Raw genomic sequence first — 19,191 nt, 5'->3', positions numbered from 1 at the left:
GCTCGAGTAGCTGGCGCCGGGGCCCCTCTGAGGGGCCACAAACGTATAGAGCGAGCCCTGCGTTTCAAGTGCACCGCCCCAGCAAAAGATTTTCTTTGTTTGACCCAGTTTGTTTACTGCGTATTAGATATGTGTTCAAACAGCTGACAGGCATGTGTGGCAAGTGCATTCATGTACAGCGAATGCGAGAGGTGGTGCGCTGAAAGTTTACCATGGTTCACTTGGAGAGGCTTTGTTTGGACAACACGGATAATTGGCACCGATTGTTGTGGGGCAAGAAGGACAAACAATGCGGTCGTCTTTCTATATGCCTGTTAGTGTGGAAGTGAATCCAACAAGTTTGTAGGTCAGAGGTCCAGGAATCATTTTAACACGCATGTATGCACACGGCTCCGTCATCGGTACACGTCTGACGTCTTTAGTCCTCGAAAACATTTAAAATTGGGTCAAGCTGCTTAATTAACGTTGATAAAAGTTTGTTGACTCTGTAAATCAAATCCTCACACTTGGTTATGAATCACCGTGGAACTTCCCCAAGTGGTTACTTTCATTCATAACATTATTTTTTTAGTTCTCTGAAGTGAAATGTTCAAATATGCCAATTATGCAGTATCTAATTAAAATGTGCAGTTGTGCATGTATTTCCAGAAGAGAAATAAAGAAAGATGGAGGACAAAGTTCTTGTTTTTATTTTGTAGACATATTAGAGTTTTTACAGAGGTGAATGTTCTTCACTCCATAAATCAGACATTACTGTCAACATAAGATGTTTTATGATTCAGGCTGTGAATGATTTATAAACACACCCCTCTGTAAAAACTTTCAGAATATAAAACTGAGACAGAAATCGATACTTAAATAGAGCTAACACACACCGAACTGGTAGATTTCATAATGAAACCTTCCCTGTTGGTTGTTCACATATAAAATTGTATTAAATTGTATTTTTAGATATGCAAATGATGCATTTTCTTATTAAAAATGTGCTCATTCACATATATTTCAAGAACAGTAATCTGACTGTTGGATTAAACCAGATTCAAAATTCTTGTTCCATTTTGTCGACACATCTACTTTTATCACTCCAGCAATTTAGAAAGAAATCAATTTTCTCTATGTTTTTAGAAATCAAATAAATCAGGCTCTGGATGATATGTGAACACACTCCTCTGAAAAGACCCTCAGAATATAAATCAGAATAAAACTTGAAAGTTTGGTTCATGTAAGCGCTACTAAAGATTCGATTTGGGTGAGAAAAAACTCATTTTTAAGGGTATGAATTGTGAATTTTCATACATTTTCAGATGAAAAAACAGTGAATAAGAATACTTAACATTTATCTATGCAAATATAATAATCTAATTAAATATTCCTAAACATCTAAACTAAGTTTAACACCTTCATGTGTATTTTGGACATTGTTTTTCCACCGGTCTGGCACAAAGCCTGTTACTGAAGCAAAAAAGACCAAAATCTCAAAATTGACCAGTGCATGAAAAAACAATTTTCAGCGTCTGCCTTTGAAAAGTGCTCTTTCATCTCTTCAAAGTAAGAGTTCGAACAGAAAAATAGTCCATCTTTCAAACAAATCCTCAGAAGTACAGTGACACAATTACACACACAAACACACACCAGTGAAGCACCAGCATGTCTGGCCCCGGCCACACCCTTTTCTTCTCCCCCTGCTGTCCCGTCGGGTGGTGTTAAGTTTCCTCCCGCACTGAAAACCTGCCCGGTACCAAAGATGTCATTGGCTATCTCAGCAAGTAACTGCAACTCCATTGCAAACCTCATTGGTCACTGGGGATGCCACGACATCCATGATAGGTCGGAGATGCTCTCCACTGGTTTTGAGGGTATTGATGACTGGCAGAGGGGGGGGGGCTTGGCACGGCGCAAGGTGGTCCTCTACGGAGCAGATATCGATCTGGGAAGGCTGGATGATACACGGGAGGGCTTGATGTCGAGTTCAGATATCGAGCACAAATTGAGAACTGATTTGGTTACACGAGTTTGAAGGGTTTGTCACGCAAAGGCCCAGTTTAACCTCAGCTCTCGCTTGTTTATCTGTATACAGCCCGGTGAAACTGTCACACACCCACACATGTTAAACCACAGTGTCCCATTTCTAATTGTGCCTGCAAGTATTTGAAATAAAGTAGCGTGTTGACCGCGTTTGATCGCAGCACGCTTTTCATCCCAGTTACATATCAAGGCTTTAAGGTTGTTTGCGTTTGTTCCTGCCCCCCCCCCCGGTGTCGTGTGCTCGGGTTACACTAATGTTCATGCTAAGCTCGCCGTGCTGTTTGCTTGTTTTGGAGAAATAATCTGATTGCACTAATACTCGCATGTCAGCCGCGTGGATGTAGGGATACTGCCGTTCCATGTGTTTGCTCTTAGTATCCATGTTTCAACAGCACCGCCGACCTGTCCTACTTCACAGGATTATTCAGACGGAGCAGGATAAATGACGCAGAGTGAACGCTACGTAGGGAGAGAAACATTAATGTGGAGAGGCCTTTATATTTTTTGCGAGGGACTTTTATTGATTAACATTTTTTTGGGTTCATACCTCTGATTTCTTTTTTTTTTTGTTCTGTGTCTATCCCTGTATGTTTCTGCAGCATCCACATATGTCAGTGTCATGTTCTTTAGTTTTCCCCCTGTCTTATTTTGAAGTTCTTTTCTCATGTGTTATGTTTTGATTTTTACTTCCTCCCTTTGTCCTTTTTTCCCGCCTTCTTTCCTAATCACCTGCATTTTATTTGTTAATTAGTCGTCATCTATTTAAGCTTTTGGTCAGTTTGTTTCTCCACCTTACTCATTGTGTTCCTTATGTACCTCGATGTGCCCCAAGTGCTTCTTTGTTTTGTACCTTTATTTAGTTTTTGTATGTTTGTAGTTTTTCAGTTACAGATTTGCCCCGGACTACTTTATGCCTTTTTCGCCACCTGCCTTTTTATTGTTTTGCATTTCGATTTTTTGATTTTGGACTTTATGTTAATATGGCTCTCTTTTTGTCCTGTTACATGCCTGCCTGTGTGTCTTGCGTTTCTTTTTGTGTTAACCATAACATTCATAATACACCAAAAAAAAAAAAAATTCATATATAAAATGTTGGGAAATTGTGACAAATGCTGCGCTTATCGCTTATGTTGTCCAAAAATTAGTCTGTTACTCAAAGAAGTTTCATCTTCTATTGTAAATGACAAAGAGAAGCAGCAAATTCTTACATTTAAGAAGCTGGAACCTGCAAATTTTTTTATATTTTTGCTTGAAAAACCACTGATACGATTAAACGATTATCAAAAACCTCTGGATATCGTGCGCTTTGTTGCCTGATTTCCCTCAGATGTGTGACGGCTCTGTGAATCCACCTCTCACAACATCAGACGCAACTTTGCTGTTTCTGTAGCCGATACTGTACGTACACACAGGGCACAAACCTACAGCGCGCTACAGTCAGCATTCCGCTCGCAACGGGCGAAATGTAGCATTCGCACACACACACAGTCGGAGTGGAAACCCACACGTACACAAACACGCACAGTAAGTCCTGCATGCGTGTCAGCAAATCCCTGCCGCAAAACTCATGTTTCAGGGGATTGTTTTTGCTCTCTGCTGCCATGTTTCATCATTCAGCCCGTGTGTGTATATGTGTGTGTGTGTGTGTGCGCGCCTGTCTTTTTTTTTTTGTCATCTGCATTCAGAAACTGTGTGAAAGTGTGTGTACAGGGTTTCTCTGGGCATGTTGTTTTCATAGATGGTGTATAAACAGGCGTCCCGTACACTCTGCTGCCTCCCCTCTGATCCCAGGCTCTCTAAATCACAGACACATTTATTTTTTCAGTGTTTTGCTAATGCTCTTACCCAATGTGTACAACTCTAAAACAGGCTTAAGTCTCTAGTTTGCCAACACTACAAGCAAGCACAGCCAGTATTAAGAGTAATGCTGAGTGCTACGGCTAAGGCTGGACCGTCCAGACAGCTGATGTAACAAGTGTTGATGTGTCCTATTTGGACCAGAGAGGAACGGGGTATTCTGGCTGTTTCAAAGGATAATAGACGGGGAGTTTAATTTGTTGTGTAACCAAACTATAAACAGATATTCTGAGAAGGAACTTGTATTCATGTTCTGTTTCCTCTAAGTGTCATTTTCTTATCCCTAACAGAACCGTGTCGTAAGTAGAACCCTCTTTTCTTTGTTAAGCAGGCGCAGATGCTTCAGTTGTTTTTATAAGTATTCAGTTACCAGTGAAGTTTACAGTTTCAGTGCACCGGCTTAGTGTTAAACCGTGAAGTGTTTATTCTTTGTCACATATCTTTGTGTTTGATAACCACAACTGAGGGATCATTGCAAAGAAATGTGTGTTTTCAGGCAATATATTGATATACAGAATGTTTAATCCCTAGTCTCGGTCTTGGTATGAGCCCCATCGGTCAAGTTCTTGTGGTAAGAGTAACATTTTTGTATAAGTTGATCAAATTTGAGCGACGTGTGTGTATGTTGGCCTTTAAGACTTCAATCTGGTTGAATATGTTTTTGATTCTTTTTGCAGTTTAGTTTCAGCCTGTGATTTGTTCGCGAGTCTAGAAATCTGCGTTGGAAATAACAGCTGCTACGAAACATCGATTACTTGACTGGTTGATCGAAAAGAAAACTCTCCTCTCCGTATGAGATTGAGGGGTTTAGCCTTGTTGAGGTTCCCGACCTCAACTCTGTAGTAAGAATGTCCCTCATCCCTCAGAGACAAACCTGATGGGGTCAAAAATATCATGGTACCGACATGCACATAGTTTTATACACCCTTTGTACAACAGGGCACATTTGGGGGCCAAGATGGTGAATTGTAGATAAACTAGGGAGTTCAAATGTGTAAAGCAGCCATAATCAATTTCCTTTGTGTATATTATTTTAAAGATTGTTCGCAGTAAATAATATGGACATGGAGAGATGTGTGTGTGTGTGTTGAAGACATCTTTATTGCCAACGATGATAATTGATTTATTGGTTCAGTTATTTTCCAAATGTCAAAGATTTGCCGGTTCCAGCTTCTTAAATGTCAGGGTTTGTTGCGTCTCCTCATCGTTCATGATGGTAGATGAGTCTTTCGGGCTTCAGACTGTTGGTTGGAAAAAAAAAGGAGCAGTCTGAAGACGTCACTTTAAGCTCTGGAGGTTTTACAGACTAAATGATTCATCGACGTGAAAATAATCGGCGGACGAATAAACGATCTTCTCTCTCTTTTTTTCCAGTGGACGTGAGCTCGGCAGCACTGCCCATGCAGGTGCCCCCCGCCGCCACAGCCATCCTACCAATGGACCTGCGCGTAGTGGACCACCCCCACCACCACCACCACCAGCAGCCCCCCTTTGGCCTGGTTCCCCAACCCCACCCCACACCACCCACCTCGACAGCCTGCCCCACATCCTCAGAGCCAGGCCGTGGACCAGTCATTAGTAAGTAGGGGACGATCTCCGGTCGTCGCGTCTTGTGATTATCTAACATAAACAGCCATCGCCCCCGATGCTCGGAATGGTAACGTGTCGTGAAAATCTCCCACAGACCACCAGGAGCAGCACCTGCAGCAGGAGCTGGTGGCTCTCAAACACAAGCAGCAGCTCCAGAGACAGCTACTGATCGCCGAGTTCCAGAGGCAGCATGAGCAGCTGTCACGACAACATGAAGTCCAGCTGCAAGAACACATCAAGGTGAGACATCTCATCTTCCGTCTATTCCAGATGTGTGTGTGGGTGTGTGTGTTTGAGTGTGTGTGTGTGTGTGTGTGTGTGTGGCGGGAATCCTTCCTTGGATACAGCCACTATAGGACCGTGCTCAGCAGAAATGCACCTCGTGAAGGACAGGAGGAAGTATGTGCATGTGTACACTTAAAGTGATGTGAGTGAGTACAGTGGTGTAATTTGATCTGGTAGCAGTATTTTGGTGCTTAGTCATCGCCATGGGAACACTGGTCCCAATAAACCTGTGTGTGTGTGCGTGTGTGTGTGTGTGTGTGTGTGTGTGTGTGTGTATTTAGTCTCTGATTCACTTTGCTAAAAAGCCTCACAGGTGTTGTTGAACATAAAATCAGCCAATAAGGACGATGGGTCTGGAGAGAGAATAACTCATTATTGGACTGGCTCGACGATGATGATGTCATTTTTAATCACTGATTCTTTTACAAGAGGCCGGTGATTCACCTCCTGGGGTACCTCCACCTCGGGGGGTGCTTCTGCTGTTGCCAAGTGGTACCTGGAGAAATCGTAGAGTTGCTTTACTAATTTGAGTTAATGATTTGATAAAGGAAAAGATATTGATTCAGCTATAACAAGGTATGATGGGGTGTTTGGTGCCATTACAGCGAAAAAGAGTCTATTCGTGGACACATTGGTGGATTTATTAACAAAGAAAAATGACAACGCTCATAAAGTGATAAAGTGCTTAAATACAGCCCCCGAGAACTTTAATGGAAAAGTTACATTCATGTCAAATAATTTACATCATCTGTCAAGAATCCTTGCAGCAGGTTTAGTTTTGTTCGCAGGAAATTTCTGATGCAGAGATCACAGCAGGTGTTGTTGCAATAAAGAGTGTGTGAACACTAGTTAGCAGGCGAGCAGAGGGGGAGGAAACTCTTAGCTTAAACTAATGTATGAATAATTTAAATCAAGTAATTTGCCACTCCACTGACCCAACCAACTAAACATTGGGAGTTTAATTGTGTGAAGATGTTTTAAGAATCACTATTATGTCGGCGTTTATATGATTAACATAAGTGTTGGTGTTGATGGGGTGGGGATGGGGTGTAGACGTCATGGCCCTGCGTTGTGAGGGTACAAAAAACTGTTGTGAAGTTGCAGTTCTCGATCAATTTTCTAATCCTGTGTAGTTCCCTTATTCTTGTCTCTGTCTCCCCCAGCACCAACAAGACTTACTGGCACTCAAGCACCAACAGGAGCTGCTGGAGCACCAGAGGAAGATGGAGCAGCAGCGTCACGAGCAGGAGCTGGAGAAGCAGCAGCGGGAATACAAACTCCAACAGCTCAAGAACAAGGACCGGGGACAGGAGAGTAAGTAGTGCACTTGAATGTGTTTGAGAAAATGACGTTTTACCGAATGCAATGTAAAGTGAGATGGAGGAGATCAAGTGTGAGTGTCAGCAGGGTGCCAGTTCTGTAGTTCAGTGGTGTCGAGCTCTAAATGAAGACGTCACGTTTGGATTCAGCATACATTGAGTCTCAACCTCCCGAAACGCTGCCGACATCTGCCGTAACTGTGCCGAAGCTTTGTGTCATTTTGCCACAGCAGGTGTCAGAGAGTCTTGGCCCTTCAGACCCTCTGTCACAGCACCTGTTCCTGTGGCACGGCAGTCAGAACAGCCTGACCTCACACCTTTTCTACAGGGAATATCAGAAAGAGGCGGCCAAGGCAAGCTGAGAGGAGCAAGCCATTCAAGTGGCACACACGGCCCTCGTTTCTTGTTTCCTAGCAATAAAATGAAACCAGGCAATCCACTGAAATCTGACCTCATCCGTTTAGTTTTGTTTTTCTCCTCAAGCAGAATATTTGTTCAGTTTGACTTTGGGTTTTATTTTTTGTTGCCTTGGCCTTTGTTGCATCTTTTATTTTCATTGTACTCACCAAAGTGCTTGTTGAGATGTGGGAACATGGCGACCTTTCTGCAGCAAAAGTCAGGAACACAAGCTGTCAGATGATCAGGGAGATTGCGCACAAGCTCAAGAGTTCAGGGAGAATGTGTTGACAGGTGAAACCAAAAGCATCAGAAACATCAGTAATAACATGTCATTGCAGAGGGAAAACTGTGAATGTGTGACGTTTTCATGACTGATGGAGCTGATGGCAGAACCTGTGAAACCAAAGTGATTATAATATTTATCATCATTTGAGAGTGCTGATGGTACCTGCACTGCCAGGAGTCATGCTTATCCTGCTGCAAATCTCAAATAAAGCCACCCTAATGATAAAGAGACAGTTCACACAAAAAATCCAAACTACACTCTTTTATCTATCGAAATTATTTTGATGTGAGTTGAGGAGATATTGGACATAAAGATGTCTGCCTTCTCTCCGAAATAATGGAATTGGATTACACTCAACTTGTGATATTCAAAGGGCTGGAAATACATATTTGAAAAAACTCAACAGCAAATGTCTATCTCTATTAAGTATGACCTGGTTACTGAAAAGGCCTGTCACAATATGAGACTGTTACTACACGACGGTCATGGCCAAACAACTTCACGTTAACTTTATTATTAGAATATTTAAGGAAATTTGAAAAAAAATTGCTTTAACTTTAACTGTGTTTACTGTGTATTTTTTTCATCTGTTTTTTGTCTGTGTAACCATAACTGTATAAAACAAGTGTACATAAAGAACAATTAGACTTAGTGAAAAGTGAAAAGTCAACGAGATGAACTCATAAACAAAAGATGCACAGCACTGAACATTTCCACTGAACCATTAACACGATCTTTAGACTGAACTACAACCGCAAACAACATCAGAGTTACCCAACTAAGTTAGTAATCACGTGCCTGAGCCTCTTCTCCTTTAGTAAATGCACACATCTTTTTTGATTTCTATCGCTGTTGAGTTTTCCTAATGTATTTTTCTGGCGCTTTAAGCACCACAACCCGAGTACCATCGAGTTCCATTTTATTCGAGAGAAGGCAGACATCTCTACGGTCGATATCTCCAAACTCAGCAACTCGCATCAAAACAATCTAGAGGGATAAACAACACTACAGGTAAGAGTCAAAATATGTACGTTTGATATTTTGGGGGTGAACTGTCCCTTTAATACTGGATCAGGCTTTGACATATTAGGGTTATTTTTCTGGAAGGAGGAAACATGTAGCTGTTCTTTGGTCTGTGTCAAGATTGCTTTTCTTGTGGCTGTAATAGTTTTCTGTTCTGCATAAATTGCAGGCAGCATGAAAGACTTGAGTCATTATGTAAAAAAAAAAAAAACGAAAACTGAAAAACTTCCCTTTCTGAACGTTTCAGTGTTTATATCCACTTAAGACGAGCCTCGAATGGCCCTAAAACTGTGTCGTAGGTGCTTCCTTCCAACTTACCATAAATGTTGAAAATTACCTTTTGGGAACAGCTGCACACATGTGTATGCTAAGTCGGTGCTTGTGGTTTTCAAAGTTCACATCGCTCCGAGCCGGGTTATAATGAAGACGACGGAGATATTCCCTGGTAAATTCCCGTCGTAAAGTTTATCAGTAAATCAGGATTGATTATTGTTAGTATGGCTGTAAAAACCCCGCGAGGTGGGTTGTTTCTGGCAGGCTGGGATGTGGTGTTTCAGCACATGTCTTTTCTCAGTATATATTTAATGCTAGAACCGCATTCGGAGCCGTGATTTTTCTGCCAGTGAAGTCCTTTTTCCTCGACCGTTCTCCGCTGGGCAGAGTGAGCCTACAGTTTGACGTCTATGGAAAGAGCATTTGGTTGTAAACAGAGGGAGCTTTGTTAAGTACTGCAATAAATTGCATAGAAGGCAGTCTCATAAAAGCCAATTTGCTTCAGTGGCTAAGCGGATATATTGGGATGTCAGCACTTCTCGATGCACCGTGATTTACGGAGCATATATTAGCCGTTGTCACTTTCACATACTGTATTTACTACTTTCGCTCTTGGGCGCGACACGTCACCTGTTATCACTCAGGCTGCCGTATCCTTAGAAAAACACACCTCCGCTGCTTCTCCTGTATTCTCCAAGCACCTTTTTTTTTTTTTGCTTTATTTATTGCTCTCCTCACTCTTTCCCTCATTTTTTTTTTTTTTTTTTTTTTAGCTCTGTCTCTCACTCATCCACGTCTGCCCTCCCAGGACAATTTGTTTGTAGCTACAGAATGAGGGTGGTAATTGAGCAGAGACCGAGAGCTGAGTGAAACCTCATGATGTACGTCTTCGAGGCGAGTTACACGGCACTCCTGTCGTCTCCGAGGAATTCCAGCGAAACTCTGATGCAAGATCGTGCACTCTGTATGAAGGAAGAAACCCATTATCTGTCCAAGTATGGATGGATGTTGTTATAATCCTCATGTTAGTGTCACAGATTGGACGGGAGGGTGCAGTTTGGTGGAGGCACTGAAGCACAAACTGTGCTGGAAATGCAATACTGAAGGAAGCGGTTTTAAGGATGGGGCGATAAATAGTGCAGAGTTGTGTGTAAAAGTATACAAACCTTCGGTGACTTAACCTCCCGTGTCTGTCTGTGTCTGTCTGTCTGTCTGTGTCAGGTGCAGTCGCCAGTACAGAGGTGAAGATGCGGCTTCAGGAGTTTGTCCTGAACAAGAAGAAAGCCCTGGCTCAGCGAAACCTAAACCACTGTCTGCCCGGTGACCCGCGCTTTTGGTATGGGTGAGTGTCACGGCCCACCACTGCAGGACGACTTAAGGCTCGGGATGTGACTGGTTGTACATCAATGAAGGATTTAAAGATTGGAGAGACACAACTGGGGGAGAGCGATCAGAGGATTTTAGGTCTTCATTGATATTGAGAAGAGCCCGGTATTTAATGTCCTCCTTCTTCTGTTTCCAAGCTTCCCATTTATCCAACATAATCGGGATTCCCAGTATTATCCTAATAATCTTCAAAATATTCTTGGAACTAGAATTATAAACCTATACTGGAATCACATTCATTTTCTTATTGCATCTCAGATGAGACACAAAAGGTCTAAAAGACACACATGAATCACATTTCCGAGCCCTAACATATCATCCTTTTATGTATTTTGATCTGCCGCTTAGTGTTTTTTTTTTTTTGTCACACTTGCAAGATACCAATCATAAAAGCCTCAATAATGAGCGACATAAACGTCCGTCATCATCGAGGCGTTTCAAACAACGACAAACCGTGTGGTGTATGAACCCCTGTTGTGTGGGTGTTCCTCCGAGCCTAAGAAATTACCAACTTCAACCGTTTAACGTCTCGGAGAGTCCTCGCCAGTCGAGCTGCAGAGAAAAATGTTGAAGGAACGGGACTTTTTTTTTTTTTCTTTTCCCGTCGACGTTTGTAGTCGGTGATTGACAGCCGGTTCTCTTTGAGGTGTGTTTGTGTGTGCGTGCGTTTGAAGTGGGCATAGAGAAAAAAGACAATGGCACCTCTCCTGCGCTTTAAATATTTGAAGAGGCTTTAAGCAGTCAAGCAGTTTCTGCCAGGGGAGGAGATGATAGAGCAATCTAAAGAGTGCGCCACCAGTGAGGAAGCTGGTTTTCTATCACTGTCACCACCAACACCATTTCACTCCTACCTGTTTGCTTTCAGTTCCTCCATACCTTTATTTATTCCCTCTTTTATCCTCCCATTTCCTCTCATCCTGCACATTCGGCAGTTTCCTAAGCCTTTCTTTGCCGGCTTGGGGGTGAAAAAGCAAGCAGAGGTTGATTCTCTCTCGTCTTTGTCTCTTCCTCGATTTCCACCCACGCTGTTGTCCACACACTGCTGCATCCTTTAAAGTGTTGACCTTGGAGGGGGAGATGGAAGCTGTCTTTGTCACTAGGACTTTTGTTAGTGTGTGTGTGTATGGAAAGCTGGCATGGTAAGCATACATGGTGCCAGGACCTCACCTGACATATTCCACTTTTTACTGATGTATCTCATCTTTTTAATCTTCAATTTTATTTTTTTTTTGGTAGAAAAACCCAGCACAGCTCTTTGGACCAGAGCTCTCCTCCTCAAACGGCGCTGTCAGCATACAACCACCCGATGCTGGGCACGTACGACTCGAAAGACGACTTCCCTCTCCGCAAAACAGGTACGGAGCGCCGCTGCGGTTTTTGCTGAGGTTTTGCTACTTTTCTGACATCCGTCTTCCTCCACCTCTCAAAACCAGCCACCCAGTGCATGTCTGGAAGGGAGCCCTAATCTTCCCTTTTCCCCCTGCATTAGCAATTGAAATGGCTTACTGGGTTTCAAAGTCAGGCACAAGAACCAGCAGTCAGCCACCAGAGGATTAAAAAGAGCCCCTAAAATATCATCAGGAAAAAAAAAAAAAAGATATCAGAAGTTATTTTATGAGGTCTTTGAACCATTCTCATGTGGGTGGATGGAGAGTGGGACTTCTCTAAATTAGAATATTAGAAACATTAAAATCAGTTTAAAAAAAGTGGAAAATGAAAATGGTGAAGGAAAATTGTTTGATATGTTAAGAAATACTGCTATTTTTTTTTTGCTCAGAGTTAGATGGTTTGTGCTGTTGATACGTAGCTGAAGACTGGAGCCTGTTAGCTTAGCTTAGCTTAGCATCAAAGACTAGAAGTAGCGGAAAAATAGCAAATATTTTACATCAATTAATTTAAAGAGCGATTGGATTAAAGAAACGCTGATTCAGAAAAAAATGGAATGAATATCAGATCTGATAATGGGCCAGGCCAATAATCGGTATAGTCTTCAGCGTTTACTGCGCATACATGTAAATATATGTAGAATTTATATTAAAGCACATTTAATATCAAATAGCTTTCTTTACTTTCAAGTGTGAATTTACTTTAACACTGTTAACATCTTATATCTTGTCTGTTTTATAGAGATGTTGTTTCTTTCCCGTTACCAAGCAGAGATTCCAGCAACTTACCGGTCATATTATGGTTTTCTTGTGTTTTTTTGCGTTATCGTCAGGTGACAAAGTCTCCTGTTTCAGACTGACTCACACAGATACTGACAAACACGTTCGGTCAGGCTCCTTCACTGACGTCTCGGATCACACTGTTCAACAAAACAACCCTTGAATCCTCAGAGAAGCCTCCTAGGAAGCACGTTTAAAAGCACAGTTCCTGCCTTTTCGGACGCGTCAGACTGTTATTTCACCGTCCTTCTGTCCATGTCCGGCGCGGCCAAGCTGTGATTGTTCACTTAGCCTCAGCAGCTGCTTCGGCAGAATCGCTGCCCGCTCTCGCAGCTGGAGGCCGAGCTCTGTGTACTCTCCACTCCTGCCCACCTGCTGTGAGCTGGAGGCAGGAATGATTTATCCTGGCGCACAACCTGAAACGGCCAGTTTCAACTTTCAGGGACACTCAAATGTAATTCAGGAATTTCAGGGGGTGCCAGTGGTGCTGGGATATATTCACAACTTCGAGTTTTACAGTTCATACCGACAACTACAACAGACACCTTAGTAGTCAAATGGTGCTGTGCATGTGTGAGGAGAAATGGAGTTAAAGATTTGAAGGCAGCGCTCTTTGTCCTTGTGTCGGGCTTGAGGAGAGGCAGCGAGGGAATACAGACATGTGCGCACATATGGCACTGCTGTTGTGTCAACAGTGAGGAGACATAGATCTGATGAGACAGGCGGACAGAGAGATGAACTGTGCTCGGGAGGAAGTGAGTGACGGTGGTCACCTCAGTTGTGCCCCCCTCTGACGACCGGCGCTGTCACACATGACGTTTTCGTCCGTGGTGACCCGTGTTGGTGATGTGAGCGTGTAAATTGAAGATGTAGGTTGAGAAGCGGACAGTATGTCAGAAACAAGCGGCCATTGTCCGAGTCTGAGAGGCTTTTTTGATAATGACTCTGAGAACACAGAGGGCCACTTTGAATGCTTGCGGCAGGAAGTCTGTTAGGCCCTCATGACAGACACGGACTTGTCATGGTGACCCCCTTCACTCCCCGACTCTCTTTCTCACACACACACAGACACACACACACACACAGCATGTAACATTTAAATCCTGCAGGATGTCCATATAAAGTACAGTTGGTCCATCTTCTTTGTTTAAACTACGTAGCCGTATATTTCCAGTCCGGTGAGTGAGGTTGTGGATCTGCATCGTACATGTGAACAGCACAACAAATAAGCTGTTACTATGGTTGTCTCCCATTCACAAAGATAACATCTGTTTCCTCTGATGTCACTGGAGATCACTTCCTTGTTGCTCTTGCCAACACTGATTCCACTCCACTAGAATCCCCACTGATATTTGGCCTGTGACCATTTCCAGGTATTTAACTGAACCAAACTCGGTGGTAAAAGCCGAGTGTTTTATAATCTAATGTCACTCCTGTTCACACAAAGCATAACAGCATTTCAAACCTTGATGCTTGATTTGAAAAACCTTGATTTGAAAAGTCCAAGGTGCATCGACAACCTGCACACAGTGCTGGAGCAGAAACAAGTAACCCAACACATTAACACATGTTGATATTTGTGCGGCATTGGATTATAAAAAATACTTTCTTTGTAGCTTTCGTACTTTCTACACCTACAAATAGGGCTGCTAACAATTATTGAATTCATCTGTTGATTATCTTCATGATTAATCAAGTAGTTGTTTTGGTCTGTAAAGTGAAAAATGGTGACAAATACAGATTTGTTTAGATTTTTTTGTTTTCCCAAAAAAAGATATTCAGTTTGCTGTCAGAGAGGAGTAAAGAAACAGAAAAAGTAAGTCCAATGATTTTTACTTCACAAAACAAATGAAGCCAGCAATAGATTCAGTTAATAGTTGAAAACGAATCATTGCAGCTCGACTATTGAATGCAGATATTGTGTCGTTTAAACACCCGGCGTCGAAAAAGTACTAAAGTATTGATTCTTTTGACAACCTTGCTTCATAATGTATCCCTGTTTACTAGAATAAATAATAAATAATCACCTCCAGGTCATTTTCCCCCCGAGCGAAGATGATTATACTATATTTTCATTTTCAATTTGATAGCTTCCTTTTGGAAATTGCCATAATGAATGCTTTAATTCACAACACAACAATTCTGTCCGTCTGTCTACATGTCCTTCGAACCTATCTATCTAATGTATCGTCAACATATGATTTTTCTGGGAAGCTGCACTGATGAGTTTCAGCAAACTACTCTATTGATTTCCATGAATCTCCCTCCCTGTCTGCCCCGGCTTCCCCCGGCATGACAACTCGGGACTCCCATCTGTCAAAACAGATGAGAAGCTGATCAATATGTTTTGTATCAGAGAACCAGTTTCCTCCTCCACTCCCTATTGAAATATTAAGCACCACTTATAGAGGACGTTTAATCTGGTATTGATATGTCATCAGATGGGTATGCACGGGGACGTCCGCGGGTTTTGTAACGGCTATCTTAAAGTGTGAGAGTGGATGCATTTGAAAGTTTTTTTTGGTCTCGATGCGGCGTTGCGTAAGACGAGGCAACGAGCAGAGGCGAGACCCACTTAGACGGACACATTTTCAGCCTGAAATACATGGTTTCTGCAAAAAGAAAAAATTAATAGGGAGAGAGGCTCAGCAATGAAGAGGAGAGGAAGTTATGCAAGCGGAAAGAAAGAAGAGGGGGATTTAAAAGGGAAGGGAGAGATAGAGCAGGAGACGGATGGATGGATGGATGGATGGATGGATGGATGGAGGTGAAGGAGGGAGAAAGGGCTTCGGTAAAAAATGCCAGCCTCAGCAGTAAAGCCAGTCTGGGCCCTCTGCAGCGAGTGTGTTCGCACGTGTGCACGCTGGTGAGCTTTTGCCCAGTCGGCATTAACACCCTTCAAAGTCACTGTGTCCTGAGGTGAACACCCCCGTGGCGACCAGTGCCCAGCTAACACACTTCTCCCTCCTTCTCTTTCTCCTTCACCGTCCTCCTAACCTCCCTCTCACCTTCTATCTAGACTCCCTCTCTCTCTCTCTCTCTCTCTCTCTGTCTCTCTGCACTCCTCTTTTGTTATCCGTCCATTTCTTAATGACTCGGGACAAACAGACACAACCTTGACCACCCCCCCCCCTCCATCTTTGCGGGCCTTGTGTCTCCTCTTCGGTCACCTCTGCAGCCCACTGTCAGTAAATCTTCACAGTGGAAATTAATAATATGCCCTGGGGATTTGTAAAACATAACAATAAGGGACATGTCAACATGTTTGTTTATGATTCAGCACTTTCATAGCGAGAGATACTCGAGTCATATTATCGCTAGTCTGTCCACACCGAGAACGATAAACAATAACTATAGATAGTAAACAATAACTATGGAAAGTGACGGAAACAATTCAGAGCAAATCGATGAACAATAGAAACACTGACAGCCAATCAAAATACACCTGAAATCACAGGGCGATCCCTTTTTTGGGGGACATTTCAGAGAAAAGAACGATCTTTACGGATCTTTAGAGTTATTGTTGTTATAGTAGTCGTTCTTGGTGTTGTCTAATTTGAACTAAATTCTCAGCGCCTTGTTTTGTTTGCTCTCCTCGTCATTAACAAAAATGTTCAGGTTGCCATTTAGAGATGTTCAAAGTTCAAAGTAAGAATCAAACGGGCTTAAAAATCATGTTAAATGCTCGAGTGCAATCTTCATCAGCAAATGTCAACAATCTTGTTAAGTGCGCGCATTAATTAAGTAGTAAAATGGAGGAAACCTGATTTTCAATTACAATTACGTGTGTGTGTGTATATATATATATATATATAATTGTAATAATTGTGGTAAAGTCAAGATGTCAAACCACTACAGTTCCATGAGCAATAAACTAAAATTGTACTTGTGTACTCCTTCTCTTCTAATCTCTCCTGCTGTCTCCTCCAGCTCAGCTAATGCGCAGCATCTGATCCTGACCCATCCCATCCCTCTTAACAAAGACTCTGGAAGAGTGCCCTCCACTTAGAAGAATCTCTTTTTTAAATAATTGAGTTTCACAAGTTCAGCAGCGTGTTCCCCTTAAAATTGAAAGTGCATTTGAAAAAGTACTCAGACGTTATAGATTCACAATAGGTCAGCTCAGCTCCGCTGACCAGGAGGCGTGTTGAGTGCTCGCGTGTCTTTGAAGTACATTAAAAACTTTGTGTAGCTTCAGCCTACCTTGATTAGCATTCAAGGCTACGGGAAGCAACGGCCAAAAGGTTTTGTAACGACTGTGAATGAGCCTTGTAACAATAAATTGTCAGTACACAAAGAAGAATCCATTGCTTCCACTTGGCTGTACCAAAAGGTCCCTGCTTCTTCTCTGAGGCTAATGAACGTAGCGTGGTCTGTTTGACGCAAGTTCGTGGGACCAGCATAGGGTCATCCGTTGGTCAGCCGTCCAGTTTCAACTAATTGAACGGAAGGAAGCCAGTGGAGGAGGGAATAAAGCTGCCCGTGTCTGGGGTGGTCTGGTAGCGAGACACCAAAGCAAGATCGGCCAAAAAAAAAAAGGGCCCGGGTCCTATCCATGACCCCGACAGGATTCCCAGAATTCGCTGAATGCCGGCCTCTTCTCCTGCCCGGCCTCGCGGAGAGCTCGCCAGTTCAGCTCCGCGGCAAATCCGCCACATGAGCATCTGTTTGCAGAGCGCCGAGAAATATAAAACCAGGCACGCACATACCCATACAAACAAACATGACGACACACACTCTCAGTTTGTAGTAATTTAAAGTGCCCGGACACAAGCAGTGTTCATTAGCAGAGCGTGGAGGCAGCATCATTAAGCGTGGGGTCAAGAAAGCTGCCAGTTGGCTGCTCCCCCTCTTGTTGCAGCGCTTCCCACTGTCACACGGCGATGGCTAACCTCAGCTCCCGAATCTGCCGGCCAACACATACAGTTTAGCCTATAGGGACGAGCTCATTAGCCACACTACATGCCCGTGAACAAGCTCCCACTTGTGCGGCCCTGCCATCTACCGCAAAGCTGAGTGCCAGTAGCGACCGTTTAGAGAGAATCTGTCATTTTCACATTTATGGGGCTAATTTGGGGTGTGACACATTAATATTTTTAGATTGAGTGGCCCAGTTGGAATTCAAATACTTAACCCTGCTGTGGCTCAGCTCTATCCACTTCGTTGGGAAATAGGATGGAATAAGCCACGTTCGATGACAAAAACTCATCTTCTTTTCATTTTCATCAAATGTGAAGGAAGATTTTGGTTACATATGAGTTTTTTTTTTCTTACTGCCATTCATGTCCCTGCTCTTCTCTGTGTCTTGTCAGCCTCTGAGCCCAACCTGAAGCTTCGCTCCCGGCTAAAGCAGAAGGTGACAGAGCGCCGCAGCAGCCCTCTGCTCCGGAGGAAAGACGGTCCCATCAGTACTGCCAAGAAGCGTTCCCTTGACGTGGCAGGTGAGCGCTGCTGTCGCTGGTTATCTTCTGTTTGAGTTCATGTCATAATAAAGATGTATAGAATCTGATTTAACCAGTTGTTTGATAGACATGTATATAATACGATATGTTACATATCTGCACTGAAATGTCTAAAAACAACTAGACCTTACTTGTATATTTTGCTGAGTTTGTTTTGTTCTTACATTATCCCAAATGTTTGCAACACTTTTCAAAATCCAGAGTATTCCATAATTGTATTCAAGGTCAGAGTTAGTTTCATTTGGCCTCCTGTTGCTTTGACTTCTGGGAGAGAAGCAGAGCGAGGAAAGAGGTCGGCGAACATGACACGACGAAACTTTTCCTGTTGCATTTCCGCCTCGGTCACGTAGGTAGATTTTCATCGGAAATGATGGGTGTTTTAAGTTCCCATGAAGTTCACACACGTCTTGCTCAATTTCTCACCTGAACACGGCAGTGTCAGGCCCAACAATGGGAAAGAAAAGCCATCTTGAAGGTATTTTTAATGGTATTTAAGAGTTTATAACCTCCTAGGAAATCATTAAAATCGTTGATGACTCATCCTGCACTGCTGCATAAAGGCTGTCTTTATTTTATGACGCTGTCGCGGACGTCGCTGTAAAAAGAAGAACGTCACCAGAGGAGAGTGTTGCTAGGGGCCGTACCTCAGCGATTATTGTACAAAAGCACAACTTTATAACTTTTACAAAACACAACTTCATTCAGTGTGATTTGTGTGAAACAGGGTCATGTTTTATGTAAGAAGTATTTGCCGGTTTTCTCTGTGCTGCCCTTGGGCTGCTCTGCCTTGAGAAAATCTGCACCGATAGCTCTACTTGTTCCTAAACTAACCACCAGCAGCTTTTTAATGAACAAGAACTCGAAGAATGACTGAGGCAAGATTTAGTACCTCGTTGATTTATGGAGTTTCCTGGTAGAGAGCTTCTGGTAGCTACGTGCAGTCCGCATCATATCATTTTTGCGAGGTTCTAAGTGTTAAAAATCAAATATGAGTCAATACTACGGCATGAATATGTCCTAGAAGGGCTGTAAAGCAAGGTCAAGGAATAATGGAGACATATTTCCTCCCAGAAATTGGCCCGGTTCAGCATGTCAGAAAAGGCTAACATCTGTGCCGTGTG

At 42.9% G+C, this 19,191-nt stretch overlaps 1 protein-coding gene across 6 annotated transcripts in view; it reads left to right on the top strand.

The window, feature by feature from the left end:
* Nucleotides 1-19,191, top strand: part of hdac4 (histone deacetylase 4) — a 138,709-nt gene that overhangs the window by 74,484 nt on the left and 45,034 nt on the right. For 3 of the 6 annotated variants that reach the window (XM_030428138.1, XM_030428137.1, XM_030428140.1), the window contains 7 exons: nt 5,257-5,460; nt 5,567-5,712; nt 6,891-7,071; nt 8,650-8,772; nt 10,279-10,399; nt 11,680-11,798; nt 17,921-18,049. In XM_030428138.1, the coding sequence (XP_030283998.1) occupies nt 5,257-5,460; nt 5,567-5,712; nt 6,891-7,071; nt 8,650-8,772; nt 10,279-10,399; nt 11,680-11,798; nt 17,921-18,049 (1,023 nt within the window). The remainder of the gene's footprint in view (nt 1-5,256; nt 5,461-5,566; nt 5,713-6,890; nt 7,072-8,649; nt 8,773-10,278; nt 10,400-11,679; nt 11,799-17,920; nt 18,050-19,191) is intronic. The other 3 variants (XM_030428139.1, XM_030428141.1, XM_030428142.1) reach the window with 3 other exon arrangements.

The sequence above is a fragment of the Sparus aurata genome, chromosome 9 (genome assembly GCF_900880675.1).
Source record: "Sparus aurata chromosome 9, fSpaAur1.1, whole genome shotgun sequence".
Taxonomy (NCBI): Eukaryota; Metazoa; Chordata; class Actinopteri; order Spariformes; family Sparidae; genus Sparus; species Sparus aurata.
Note: the sequence above shows the minus strand (reverse complement) of the source record. Positions and strands in the feature narration are given on the sequence as shown.